The sequence below is a fragment of the Silurus aristotelis genome (genome assembly GCF_946808225.1).
Source record: "Silurus aristotelis genome assembly, chromosome: 15".
NCBI classification, from domain to species: Eukaryota; Metazoa; Chordata; class Actinopteri; order Siluriformes; family Siluridae; genus Silurus; species Silurus aristotelis.
Window position 1 is genome coordinate 6,179,356 of NC_139588.1, and position 14,927 is coordinate 6,194,282.

The following is a 14,927-nucleotide window of genomic DNA, read 5'->3' on the forward strand; positions in this document are numbered from 1 at the left end:
AGTCCTCTAAACTTTTCCTTTCACTCTCGTCTATCACAAATCACTCCTGCTATCACTCTTTTCTTTACTTCTCTAACACACTCTCCATTGCTTTGCACTATTGACCCCAGGTACCTAAACTCTGAATTATCTTATATCTAATACCCAATTTCTTCCCGTGGGCTCACCACCTGCAGGAGGGACCGTAAGGGACGGTGCTGTGTGGATTGGGCAGCAGTCGAAGGCGGTGGCCTGCTTAGACTGCTGCCCCCGCGACCCGGATTTACGGATAAGCGGGAGAAAATGAATGAATGAATGAATGAATACCCAATTTGTGTTCCGTCTTAATTAAGTCTGCGAATGGATTCGGATTATCTGCGAGTTTTCCTTTTCCTTTTATTGTTTGTTCATAATCATTTCAAACCTGGAGGTAAAAATCTCAATTTTTAGTAAAAGCTTTTCAAGGCTCTATTAACCTCACACATCTAGACTTTGGAATTTTATCCCACTCTTCTTTGCAGCAAAAAAAAAAAAAAAGGTTTCTTTAAATTGCAAGATCTCCTTTCGGTTTGGGTTATTCCATAGGTTTTTCGATGGGAATGTGGTCCGGGCTCTGGTCGGGCCGTTCCAGGACTGTGATTATCTTTTTCTAAAGCCGTGACTTTGTTCATTTTGATGTGCGCTAATTCTGAATTTGACCGGTAAACTTGTTGTACTTTTTAAATTGTTTTTATTTAATTATTCCTAATGGGACAAATTATTTCCCAATTATTAAATTTCTTTTCCAATTTCAGTTTTTTGGAAGATTGTTATTGTTGTCTTAACATTTAAAAAACCTGCAACTTCATTAATATAATTTCGTATATCATTTTTATATACGCTGTACGTGTGTGTATAATACTTACGGTGAACATCGAGTCGTGCTGTGGTGGAGACGATTCCTGCTTCGTTCTTGGCTGAAACGGTGTACCAGCCTGCGTCCTCCTTCAAAGCCGGCTGAATGATCATGCACAGATAGCCGAAGTTGTCCTGGTGCATGCTGGGAAACAAACACAGAAGGGTTAAACAGATGTTTTTTTTTTCCCCACTCGCAAAATGTAATTGTAGTTTGAACAACAAATAGCTGCTACACACAAACACACACAATTTGTGCCCAAAAACAGCATTTTTACTGCTTTCTTGATGTGGTCGACCGACCTTTCTTCGCCAAAGACTAATTATTTTCTGCTGGTTTGAAGAAACCTAACTCGGAACAGAAGCTGTACTGTACTGTGTGTGTCTGTGAGTGCTCCCCTTTACAAGGCCTTGCCTGTCGCTGTTTGTGTATACACGTTGTAACACTTCAGACAGCTTGTCAACTGCGGCCGCTCCGGGTTGCCATTTATGGAGCGGCCGGTGTGCTACAGCTTGAGCCTGCTTTTCAGATGAAACATACTTCCAGAGAGAGAGAGACACGACTTCCATAGGGAGACCTCACAAAGCACTTTGTCGCTTATTGCTCGGTGAACTGAACTTACGACCTCATTTGGTTTGCCCCTTTAGACTAAAGCAGTATTTCAGACTTCATATGAGTATAAATATTACTTATAAAACTAGAGATTCTACATGTCAAGCCCTGTGATTGGTGAACCAGTTTCAGGTCAGTTCAGGCAGTGTGACAATGGGAAAATACCTTATTCTGTCAGTGTTGTGAGTGATTGACTCATTCTCCTTCTTCCAAAAGATCTGAGGGAAAGGGACTCCGGACACACGGCATTCCAAGCGCACAGGGTAACCCTCAGCGACGCTTGTGTTCTGGAGCTTCTCGATGAAGGAAGGAGCTTTGTGCATCTCTTTAGCTGTAACAGAAAACATCAGACAGATTGGATTTGTTAGTCTTGCTTTGTCATTATTATTATTATTATTATTATTATTATTATTATTATTATTATTATTATAACGTACCAGCTACAATCAGCTCCAGGTTAAAGGAATTCTGTCCGGCCCTGTTGCTGGCAATGCATGTATAAACTCCAGCGTCTCTGCTAGTCACAGGCTCGATTACCAACGAATGGACTCCATTCTCTCTCACCAGCATTTTATGAGAGGAATCTGGACGGATGGTGTGGCCATTGATCTGCCAGATCAGATCAGGCGTGGGTAAACCGCTGACCTGTGGAGAATTAGATATCGAGTCAGTTTTTCTGGTAAACCCATTCTAGTAATTTTTTTCCACACTTTTTTCACAATGCCAGACCAAGGTATGCTTCTGCTATCTGAAAGTTGATATGTGTGTGTATCTCCCGCCGTGAGTGTCGGCTGGTGCTAAGTGGTTTCCCATTGGAAATTGGATTATGTTAAAAACTTAAGCTCTTTTGTTAACAAGCCTCACCTTCTCTTCAGAAACCCAATACCTACTCCACCCTCAGGTGTGGCAAAATGACTCTCTCCATCTTTCCTACAGTAGAACAAAGACTTTCCAACATATGGACTATAATACTTTGTGTGACCAGATAATCATTTCCAAATCAGACTTTTTTTCATGTTAAATGCATTTAATTCTTTTATACAAATCAATGTCAATCAAGTCAATGTACATTTCAAATAATTTTCATTTAACATTTCTGAAATCTAGGAAAGCCTGATTTCTGCATAATATCTACAAAATATAATTTTTTTGCTTTAGGCTACAATAAAAAGCTTATTGACTTTTACTGTACATTTTAAGTAATTAACACCTCGAGAGTCAGTACGTTATTACATAATCTTCATCTATCTACTGCATATATATATATATATATATATATATATGCACAATATTTCTGTCTGGTGTCCTGATGATTTTACGTAATTGAATAAACCATAATTACTTTAAAACATTTAAAACAATAATATTTTGTCTTCATGCCCTATGTTGAATTCGGTTTTACTAATAACAAACATTCATTTGCATAAAGCATCCATATTTGTCCATGTTGATTAGAGCATTAAAATCGTAAAATGTATTAATTGAAGGTATGTTTAGAACAGATACAAATGTGCGATAAGGTTGTGATTAATCACGAGTTAACTCATGACAATCATGCGATTAATCGTTATTACATTTTTTATTCTATAGACGCCCAACATAAAACATATTATTTTCAACATATGTTTAAAGTTTTTTTTTTTTTAAATGAACCTTAAACCATATATTCATTTTATTATTGATTCATCCATGAACTAATGTTATTCTATGTACCAATCCATTTGCTTTTATATATATATAAAAGTTATATTTAGGAAAATATAACTGCCTACATTTTCAAATAATGTATGCATGAAAGTGTTGTTTAATGATAGAATGGTCCCTTAAATTCTGCTTATGATTTTTGCAGATTTCTTTTGTGTGTGTGTGTGTGTGTGTGTGTGTGTGTGTGTGTGTGTGTGTGTGTGTGTGTGTGTGTGTGTGTGTGTGTGTGTGTGTGTGTGTGTGTGTGTGTGTGTGTGCGCGCATCTCTACAGAGGCCACTGGAGAAGAAAATGCTTTTATTCCATGTCAGAATTTATCCCTCTCTGTACTCCCTGCACTAAGGGACGTTTTTGGCTTGGAAAAATCGGAGCTGCGGAGTGGCAGGAAACAAATCGGCAAGAAATAAATACCAGCAGCCGCTCTGCATGCAAGTATGGTACTTCTAATTACAGGCCTTTTTTTAGTAGCATGTGGAACAGTGGCTTCAGTGGAATTATGTGAAGTAGCTGTGCAACAGGGTGCAAAGTAATAGCAAAGAGAGAGGAGGAGAAACTGCTCTGACGGAAGACTCAGGACAGACTGTAATGCAAGGGAGCGATTACTTTGGGTTAAAGGGTTAACACAGAAATAATGAAGTAAAAATGCACAAGGGAATATTTTCCAGCGTCCTCCTCTTTCACTGGAAGCCATTTGTCATTTGAGAGGTGCTGAATCATCAAGCCTCGGATTTTTTTTTTTCCAACTCCAGTGTGGAATGCATAGGGAGGAAACATTTTATAGATACTGGAGACACACACAAACACACACACTACTACTTTTTGGATAACACAAAAATACGGCTGAAACGGCTTCTACAACAATTCCACTTAAGTATCTGTTTTAGGAAAACAAAACAAAACAAAAACTTGCATGTAATCTGACAGCTCTCTCAGCATGTCTCTGGTATTTAGTCTTTAAGCCTCACCTTACAGTCCATGCGGCAGAGTCTCCCCTCCTGGACGATTAGATCACCTGGGGCCTGCAGGAAATGGGGGCGGAAGTGGCGCTCCTGAATGTTCTCGTTCTCCTCGCCTCCGTCTCTGGATCTGGAACGGGCCCTATCAGGGAAAAAGAAAGGCGAATAGTGGATGAAGAAACACTAGCAGTCTGTAATACATCTGCTAGAGAAGCTGCATCAGCTGGTAATCTAATAGAAGTATGCAAAAATACTATTAAATATCGGAAACGTTTATATGATAGTACTGGTTCTTTACACAATACAATACAATACGATGCAATGGAAAAAATAAGTACAATTCAATTTAATGTCCTGTTCAATCTCCAGGAAGACGCAAATCTACCTCTGCCATGTTAATCTGTATTCGATGTGACTCTCAGGACACGCCTCGGTCTCAGTAGCGTTGTGATACATCGTGTTCACGTAGCAGCGGCTACATCATATATTATAAAATATTTTTAGATATTAACTATCGATCACAAATTATTGGTCACGCTCTAAATAATAAAAATATAGCGCACCTACTAATAATTATATAGAAATAGTTTTTTACTGATGCAAACAATGCATTGCAATGCAAATGGCAACCAAGTGGTAAACTGAGTCCAGCTTGTTGGACAACACGCAGGTGTCTTTAAAAATGGACACACCCTCTGTATAATCACATAATGCTGAGGTAAAGCCAGAAGGAGACAGACATCAAACAGAAATAACTCATGAGCTCAACTTTCTTACAATTACAGCACAGGAAATCAAAAGGCTGGAGTTGCAGGTCAGATGGCGGATATGGGGAATGAGTAATGTAATGGTAGAGCTTGTTTACCTGCGGATGTGGCCAGGTATAGCGCGCTGGCTTCGCCCCCTCTGGTTCACTGCCTGCACCATCATCCTTCCGGTGCAGCTCACCCTGCCCTGAGAGGAGCCAAAATAGGGAGCAGATTATTCATCATATACAGGTAGTCCTCTACTTACGATGGAGATTCTTTACGCGGACCCCATCGAAAGTCAAAAATATATAATATAAAGATGAACTGAAGCAGATGATTTCACAGCTTCCATTATTTGCTTCTTGTCCTTTATAATTATCGATATCGCTGAGGTGATAGCTGGGTTTCACGTGCTATGACTGTGACAGTCTTTCCTGCTTCATGCTGATTTATTATTTTTATTTTCTGCTCTAACCTGATTGCTTTTCTCTTCTTTTTTCATTATAGGCAGGAGACATACTTGGGTGCTTGGAAGACCTGCTTGTATCATAAAAATTGCTGTTTGAAACCGTTTGAAACAGAAAAAAATACATATTGAGACTTTACTCCATTGACCGCTAGCGAGAGTGAGGAATCTCACAGGGCGAGAGATACGCTCATCCCATCTGCACGTACAACGTATCGTACATCGTTCGCTGCTGCCTGTTTCGCGAAATCTTCAATATTTTTACAATTGTGTCGTATCGCTATCGTAATCGTAAGATCGAAGAATCCAGTCGAACCATCGTAAACTCAGGGATCATCTTTTTTATATATATACATATATATAAAAATTCAGCTTGCGGATGTACCCCAGGATTTCCAGCCATGATGGTGTAGTTGCCGTCGTCATCCAGAGAAGCGGCGGCCGTGTGTAGAAAGCATGTCCCGTCTGGATCTCGACTGATGCGGTAGTGCTCGCTCCGTTTTGAGATCTGTTTTCCATCTTTAAACCAGTACACCTACACAAACATAAATCCATTTAACATGTAAACATATGTCAATAAATAACATTTGCACAAACACACTCTAAATAAACAAAGGTTTGCAGACACCTGACTGTAAGATTGGAATGTGCTTTCTGAACATCCCATTCCACATTTAGTTCTTATTTGCTGTTCTAATTACCTCCACTATTCTGAGAAGATGCTCCACTAGATTTCTTTTTAAGATTCTTTCAGCCACAATGGTGTTAGTAAAGTCAGGTAATGGTGTAGGTGAGGAGGCCTAGGGTGCAGTCAGTGTACCCTATATACTATATATATATATATATATATATATATATATATATATATATATATATATATATACCCCAATATACATATGGCTGAGGCAGGTGTCCCAATACATTTGCCATATATGGCAGGAATTCCAGCAACAGCAGAGAAACATAAACTTTAATAATAATTTATAATAATAATAATAATAATAATAATAATAAAAACTACCACCACTAACCACTCCCTGTAACTGTCTCATTTCATTATCCCTTTTTTTCTTTAGCTTTTTTCTCTCTCTTTCTCTCACTTTTCTCATACCACATGCACTTTCAGAATAAGAATCGATCAACCAACAACTTTGACCTCTGACCTTAGGGTTAGGATCCCCGATGACCTTGCAGCTGAAAGTGACAGGCATGCCCTCGAACACTTTGAAGTGTCTGAGTTTTTGGTCGAAGTACGGTGCCACACAGTTTTCCAGAGGGTCGTCGCCATGCTGGACATCATCGTCGCTCTCTTCCACCGGGGAGCGCTCCAACCGGAACTCGATCTCGCTGATCAGCCGCTGCTCGAAGCTCGAAACCTTGTACTCCTGAGACCGAGAAGAGAAAAGGCGGGAACGATCGGTTAGAAGAAAAAAGATCTGCTGGGCACTACAGTTTAACAAGCACCACAGAGTGTGAGGCGAAATAGGTGTGAGGTTACAAAGTAGAAAAGTGTGACAACCAGAAAATATGTGATGAAATGTGGATTGAAGTGCGTGCTCACACTCACACACACATTTTGTAGTATCTATCATTCATCCATCCTCTCTCAGATACACAGTGCACAGTTGTGCACACAGATGTATTAAACATTAAGTGAACATTAGGTTAAAATAATATAAGGATCATTCCAGGAAGAGAAAACCGTGTTCATCTTTTATAGAGTATCAAAGCTGAACCCACACACATGCTCCGATTCTTTCTTTTAGCCCGACTGCAGTCATTAAGATTCCCCAGATCATATCGCAAACACAAAAGATTGCAGAAGGTAATAATAAAGAGGGTTGGATCATGGACAGCTCAGACCATCGGCTTTGATTGGTGAGACAAAAAAAAAAAAAAACGTGTGAACACAGCCAACATACTTTCAAACCAAAGCAAAATGTAAAGTGAAGGAGAGAAAGACTGAGTAAAGTAGAGCAAAGTAGGTTTGGGAAACCTTTAGAGGGACAAACTCTGAATCAGTCGAGCTGCTTTCCTGTAGAAAAATCAGAGAACAGGCAGTAGCTTTGTGAGGACTTCACAGCCTGTGCTCAGATTGTATAATATACTGCTGGAATGGGTGTATTATAAAGGTGCATTATGCATGCTTGTGTGTATTAGAGCAGCAGTCCCCAACCTTTTTTGCACCATGGACCGGTTTAATGTCAGACAATATTTTCACGGACCGGCCTTTAAGGTGTGGCGGATAAATACAACAAAATAAAATGATACGATCGGCATAAAAACTGGTATTTTCTAAATATAATAATAAACGTCAACCCACTGTGTTATATTTTGTTCATTTTGCTTGCTTGTTGGTTTTAATTTAGCGATAATGTATTATGTGTTAGCGGCCGGAGCAGCTCCTTTATGAAGGTAGAGGATGGAGGTAAGACATGTGACCAAGGCATCAGAGTGAGTCATAGACAGATGTGGCAGCGAATCCGGTAATTTTCCAAAATAAAACATTTTTCAGAATCAGATAATAAATAAAACGGAAATAATGTAAGGTATGTATTCTTTCTGTGCGGCCCGGTACCAATTGACCAATGGAACGGTGCTGGTCTGTGGCCTAGGGGTTGGGGACCACTGTATTAGATGGCCTGGGAACAAAAATGCTAAATACATTACCTGACAAAGTAGCCATGCGCATAATTAAACATGCAATAATCAGATTTCCCAGTTGGTTGATTATTATTACATATTACGAGTCATGTGACTTTACCCGGACAACATTTCCGCATCACATGGATAGAGAACTTTTAACACGCCCACCCCGATCCCACCTCCTGTAATAAACATGAACACGTTCTGGGCCAGAAAATGAATAAACAGAAACCGTATAGGAAGAATGCCATTACTGTAGTTTTCATAGGAAAGAAATGTTTTGTGGCCACAATGATACACCTCACCTTTGATCAGAGAATAATTTTAACATTACAAGACATTACTCATAAGCATACACTCCTTTGCTCATAATATTTCTTACTCTCCGGTGTTTGTAAAGTTTGAAATGATTTATATTCATGCTCTTGGTATCACCCAGATGAGGACGGGTTCCCCTTAAGAGTCTGGCTCCTCTCAAGGTTTCTTCCTCATACCATCTAAGGGAGTTTTTCCTTACCGCGGTGTCACGGGCTTGTTTATCGGTGATAAATACTCCAATTTAAATAGAAGTAAACTCTGTTCTATGATTCTTAGAAGTCCATTGTTAAAAGCCCTATACAATTGCAATCGAATTGAATTGAATGTATTGTTCCCTCAAAAATAAACAAACGTATAGACACTGAGGTCTTCACGTGTGTCTTTGTGTATGTGAGTGGAAATATAGGATATGATTGAGTGTGTGTACCTGTGTAACAGCCTCCTCCTCTGTTTGCTGTGTGCTAAACACTGTGGCTGCGTTGTCAGCCCCCAGGAGCCTGCGAGCCATCTTCTCTTCATAGGTTAACTTCTGAAAGCAAGCACGATTACTCGATGAGAGCCGTGATTAGTGTGTCAAAGACACAAACATGCAATCTTGTCGTTTAGAAGCGTTTTCTGCAGAACATTAGAGATCAGTGCTGGTGGTGTTAAATTCGGGTGCTAAACATTATGTGGAATGGACCCTACATTTGTAATACAGAGAAACTTCTGTTGATCTTAACTATTTGTTTTTTTCTTTGTGAAAAAAAAATACATCTGTGAATGTATTTTTATCTCTGTATTTAATCTCTGCGGTCCAGAGATTACCAATTGATTTAACAGTAAGCCATATTCACAGCCATATACACACCTGCTGGCCGTTGCTGACACGTTCCTCTTTAAAACGCAGCTTCCTCTCCAGGTCCTGAATGACGGCATCTTTCGTGTCCTGGATCTCGGAGTCGCTTACGATCCGTGGTGTGCCGCGAGTCTTGCGAGGGAACCCTCTGTTTGACAGCGATACAGGACGAAGAAAAAAAAATACATATGAACAGGTATTATAATATACTAATATAATGATCCTTATTTTATTTAGCAAGTTTAAAAGTTATATCTCAAAGCGCTTTAAAAGCATAAGAACAGGAAATAAAAATACAATTTTAAAGATGCATCATAGATACATCACCAAAAAAAGTACATTTTAAGAGCCATTCAAAGCATTTAAAGATTCAGCCGGTCTAATCTCAATGAAAGAGAATAGATAGAACAACCTGATTACCCGTAGAGCATAAACGTGTAGGAAGAATGACTAAAAGACCAGAATCAGAGGAGTGGAGATCATGCCTTAGAGTTTAGACAAGTAATACATAATAAGGTGCCACACCAGGTAGGGCCTCATAAGTCAGCTATGTTCATGCACTCCCAAGTTACCAGTTAGCGGTTTGGTTATCTAATGTATCTTAATATTATACCATATGCAATATTTCAGTTACACTCTCCATATTAGAAAAGCTGAATGGATTTCGACTGAATGCATTCCTGTAGGAGAGAAATTATATTTCATTGTCGGTGTCACCAATTTTAATCCAACTGGCTGTTTTCAAAATGCATCCATCATGCAGAAAAGCTCTTCAGACTGCCCTAGTGTCATAGACATGGGAGATTTCATAAGGAGATGTAAAAACGTGAAAAGCTTCCTGTCTGGAGCGAGACAATCTTTGCAAACATCTGTTCTCCTTTAAAAAAAAAAAGAAAAGAAAAAATCTCTTCCAGCTCTCACAGGAATCGTAGCTCAAACTCAGGAGACAAGGTTGAGAATAAGAGGTACTGGGAGCCCCGCCCCCTGCTCAATGGATGCCCCGCCCCCTGCCTGCTGGCCAGGTGGGAAATCACATCAGCGGATCGCTGGAAAATACACTTGTGGACAGAAGTGAGCCTTTATCTAGAAATAAAAAAAAACCTTATAATAATAAAAAAATAATTTAATCTCTCAATGTGAGCGGTGCTGAAATTCAATCATCCTCTTTTGGATTTTCAAACCCCAGAGATTAGGCCAAGTGTGTGAGGGAAGAGAAACAAGTAAGAGATGGACGATAAAAGGCAATTGAAGGAACACCGTAAAAGGAATTTTTTTTTTTTTTTGTGCAGTTTATGGTTTTGGTACGCTTTATATCACCGGGAATAAAACTGCTAAAGATCTCCGATTGAGACCTAAGCACCAAGAGCGCTTATGTCTACTATAAGATAAGAGAAAGGTTACCAGGTTATTAAGGGTTTTTTTTGTGAGTATACACTGTGGGCATGGTGGTGCAGGGGTAATGAAGCTCCCTGGTTTAATCCTGAGTTCAGTTCAGTAAATATACTCTGTCTTCTGGGTTCTTCAAAGTTCCCAAAAGTGTGTAAAGTGTGGTCTAAATGTGTGGTCATGGTCCCTTGTGACAAAGTGGCACCGGGATGAACGTAGTGATCCCGGGATACACTTCGGATCCACAATGATCCTTTCTAAAAGTGAGTGAACAGTGTGTGCATACAATGTCTCATTATGACCTGTCTCTGTCTCTCTGTCCTTGACGTTTGTCATCCTCTGCAGTCTCGTTCCCGAGAAGTGATTTATATTTCGAAGGCATAAACACACATTGTGATAAAGCCCTTTGTTTTGCCTCGGAACACACACACACGCTTGCACACAGCGTGCACATAAACATTCCCTCCTGTCTCTAAAAAGCTCCTTCCATCTCTATAAACATGCTTTATAAGAATGTAAACACAATCTTCTATCCAGGAGCCGCTGTGCAGCTGCAGGAGTCCAGGGCTACGTTCCAAATTACAATTCCTACACAGCGCTCTACTGCACGCCATTTTTTACATTTACGGAATTGGGCAAACGCCCTTATTTACAGTGACTTACAGTGCAACCCGGAAAGTATTCACTGAGATTTACTTTTTCCACATTTTTATGTTACAGCCTAATTCCAAAAGTATCGGTAGAAGAATGCTGAGGATGGAGCTGCCAGGAAGGAGGAAAAGAGGAAGACCCAGGAGCGGGTTTATGGATGTGGTGAACGAAGACATGCACGTAGTTAATTTGAAAGAGGCAGAGGTAGAGGACAGAGTAGTATGGAGACGGATGATCCAGTCCTCATTAAAAGGCATATGACAGCCACCTGGATTTTTCTGAAATGCACCTGAAGGACCCTTTAGACCATGAGAAACAAACATTAACTCTTAGGCCTGAATGCCAAATGTCATGTCTGGAGGAAACCAGGCATCGCTCATCACCTGGCCAATACTATCCCTACAGTGAAGCATGGTGGTGGCAGCGTCATGCTGTGGTAATGTTTTTCAGCAACAGGAACTGGAAGGCTAGTCAAGATTGATTAAAACATGAATGCAGCAATGTACAGAGACCTCCTTGATGAAAACCTGCTCCTGAGCGCTATTGTTTATAGAATTTAGAGGAAATTGGTGAATTTAATCCATTTTAGAATGAGACCAAGAACAAAATGTTGGAAAAAGTGAAGCGCTGTGAATACTTTCCGGATGCACTGTACGATTATCGCATGCATACAATTATGCAGCTATTGGGTTAAGGGCCTTGCTCAAGGGCCCAGGAGTGGCAGCTTGATGTGGCTGGGATTCAAACTCATGACCTTCGAATCCACAATCCAATGCTTTAGCCACCAAGCTACCAGTAGTTGAGGAACATTAAAGGCATGGGTTTAGCAGAAATAATAATAATAGATAATAGAGGATCATCACAGGTACTTACACTGTGCCGTTTCCTTTGGGCAGCCCCAGCGCATTAACAGGTGGTGCAGGGGGTGTGGCTGGCAGCACAGACACCAAGAACCCAGCTGGTGAGTGAGGCTTGGATGTGAACGGGGATGAGCTGTCAGAGCGGGTGGGACTTGTGGAGACTGGCGGAGGTGGTGGAGGTGGCGGTGGGGGAAAGTCCTGAGGTGGGCCACAGGGAGAGGTGACCGTGCTCGAGCTGAGGAAGGGTGGAGGAGGAGGAGGGAATGAAGGAGAGCCCGGTGACTCCATGCTGCCGACTTTAGGCGATGACTGGAAAGGTGGCAGAGTGACGCGACCAAACGGCTTGTGGGAAGCGGAGGGCGAGAGTGGTGACGCCAGACTGTAACCTGAGGAGGTGGATGACTGGGTAGAGTAGCTTACCGACCCAACGCTGGGGCTAGTGGGAGATTGGGCAGCAATGAACTGCTTGGGCCGAGCATAGTTGAATGTGCTCGTCTGCATGGTGCCGCACTCCAACTCCTGGAAGGAGGGAGGAGGTGGAAGAGGTGGAGATGGCGGTGGGGCGTCCTGGGGAGGCTGCTGTGGCGGAAGAGCTGGGGCTTTTTGTTCAGGCTGTTGCTGGATTTGCTGCCACTTTGCCGCTTCCTGCTGCTCAAGGAGGACCTGATGGTGGAGCTGCTTTAGCTGTTCTGCGTTCCTGCCAAAAGAAAAAGAAAAGAAACCGTAGATCAGTTGATGCTCACCCAAAGAAGCAAGTTGATATGAGCCCTATTTACATCCGCCATTCAACAAATATAATTGTTCAGAAAGGCCTTATTCCCAACACAATATATTTGGCACTAGGGAGTCTTGAATGCACTTGAATCACTGAAACCTGACAAACCAGACTGATGATAGCTTTTTGGGAATCACCTGCTGTATAAAAAAAATTTGCTCAAAATGATCTATTATGTTATGTTTACACATGCGGTGACACTACTAGTATGACTAATTTCTCAGTAGGTGTTGCAACTAGCGTTTCACTTTTGACCAAATGTGATAACTTCTCAATTTAATTTTTTATTTGAGGCTGTAATTATTCATGTCATTAAAAATCTGTGCTCTTTTTCTTTTTCTTTTAGCTGCTCCTTTTAAGGGATGCCTCAGCGGACCATCCGTCAACATCCGCCTCTTTCAAACCGACCCCCAGCATGTCTTCCATTAACACATCCATAAACCTCCTACTTAGCCTTCCTCTTTTCCTCCTTCCTGGTGGCTCTATCCTCAGCATTCATCCACCGATATACCCCATGTCCCTCCTCTGCACATGTCCAAACCATCTCAATCGGGCCTCTCTTACTTTGTCCCCAAAACGTCCTACATGCACTGTCCCCCTAATTAACTTGTTTTCTTATTCTGTCTATCTTCGTCACTCCCAATAGAAATCTCTACATCTTCAGCTCTGCTACCTCCAGCTCCACCTCCTGTCTTTTAGTCAATGCCACTGTCTCTAAACCATACAACATAGCAGGTCTCACCACCTATAAACTTTCCTTTTCACTCCTGCAGACCCTTTTATCACAAATCACTACTGCTATCACTTTTCTCCACCCACTCCACCCTGCCTGCACTCTTTTCTTTACTTCTCTAACACACTCTCCATTACTTTGCACTGCCCTCCCTCTCATTCACACATGTACTCTGTCTTACTCCTACTGACTTTCATTCCCCTTTTCCCAACGTGTACCTTCACCTCTCCAAGCTCTTCTGAACCTGCTCCCTACTCTCCCCACAAATCACAAAATCATTCGCAAACATCATAGTCCACAAAGACTCCTATCTGACCTCGTCGTCAACTTGTCCATCACCACTGCAAACAGGAGAGGGCTCAAAGCCGATCCTTGATACAGTCCAACCTCCAGCTTAAACCAGTCTGTCGTTCCTACTGCACACTTCACTGCTGTCACACTGTACTGTACATTTGAGACAATGTTCATTGTTAAAAGCGCTATACAAATAAAAATGAATTGAATTGAATTGAATTGTACTTCTCTGACACACCTGACTTCATCATACAATACCAATCGTAAGATCTAATTTAAGCCTTTGTAACTTGGGGACCATCTGTACTTAACTCAGCGTGTTATTTCATTGGCTGGCCCAATTTACATTTATGGCATTTGGCAGACACTGTTATCAGATTGATACATACAATGATCTCAATTTCTGGCAACTGGGTTAACAGCTTGATGGGGCTGTTATAAGTCCAATGGTTTAATCCCCGAGCTACTAGTAATACAATGAGAAGACATTTGGCCAAATGAGTCTTGCTTGGTTCTACTTGTGAAACTCTTCCATAAACTGTATTACTGAGTGTAAAAGTGACGAGTCATGTTGCCTGTAAAATATGAGTGTGTAATCTGTGCACCTTTTGTACACGCTCATAGCATTCCTCATCCTCTGCCTACACTTCAAATACATGCCACTAACTCTGCCACAGCATTAAACTAATCTCACAACAATGTCCTGTAAGTATCGCTGAGATGATCCGGAGCTGCTCTATAATCAGTTTCCTTTTCTACTTTAACATTATGGAAATGTTAAGTGTTGTGTGAAGCAAAAGAAAAAAAAATGAGAGTAAGACCATAAATATTGTTCAGACATTCTGAAGATGTTTTTAGTGTGATGGTGGGGCCACACACTCTGTTCTGGGAATAACATCAGCATTTTCAGGCTGTGCAAAAAGCTCTGGGGCGTAAACACAAAATGGCTCTCCCTCTTGGAACTGATGGGCCATTAAGATGTGGGTCATAAAGTTGCAAAGGCAGAATAGAGCATATGCTCAGGGTTTTTCAGTCAAGTCAAGTCAGGGATTTTCTCATATTTTAG

General features: G+C 41.0%; 1 protein-coding gene across 16 annotated transcripts in view; it reads right to left on the minus strand.

Moving 5' to 3' along the window:
- Window positions 1-14,927, minus strand: part of palld (palladin, cytoskeletal associated protein) — a 104,440-nt gene that overhangs the window by 3,501 nt on the left and 86,012 nt on the right. For 9 of the 16 annotated variants that reach the window (XM_083562949.1, XM_083562941.1, XM_083562956.1 and 6 more), the window contains 11 exons: window positions 12,073-12,756; window positions 9,175-9,310; window positions 8,752-8,853; window positions 7,357-7,395; window positions 6,524-6,745; window positions 5,746-5,895; window positions 5,011-5,099; window positions 4,155-4,287; window positions 1,924-2,131; window positions 1,652-1,817; window positions 885-1,018 (listed from right to left, as the gene is read on the minus strand). In XM_083562949.1, the coding sequence (XP_083419075.1) occupies window positions 885-1,018; window positions 1,652-1,817; window positions 1,924-2,131; window positions 4,155-4,287; window positions 5,011-5,099; window positions 5,746-5,895; window positions 6,524-6,745; window positions 7,357-7,395; window positions 8,752-8,853; window positions 9,175-9,310; window positions 12,073-12,756 (2,063 nt within the window). The remainder of the gene's footprint in view (window positions 1-884; window positions 1,019-1,651; window positions 1,818-1,923; window positions 2,132-4,154; window positions 4,288-5,010; window positions 5,100-5,745; window positions 5,896-6,523; window positions 6,746-7,356; window positions 7,396-8,751; window positions 8,854-9,174; window positions 9,311-12,072; window positions 12,757-14,927) is intronic. The other 7 variants (XM_083562953.1, XM_083562954.1, XM_083562952.1 and 4 more) reach the window with 1 other exon arrangement.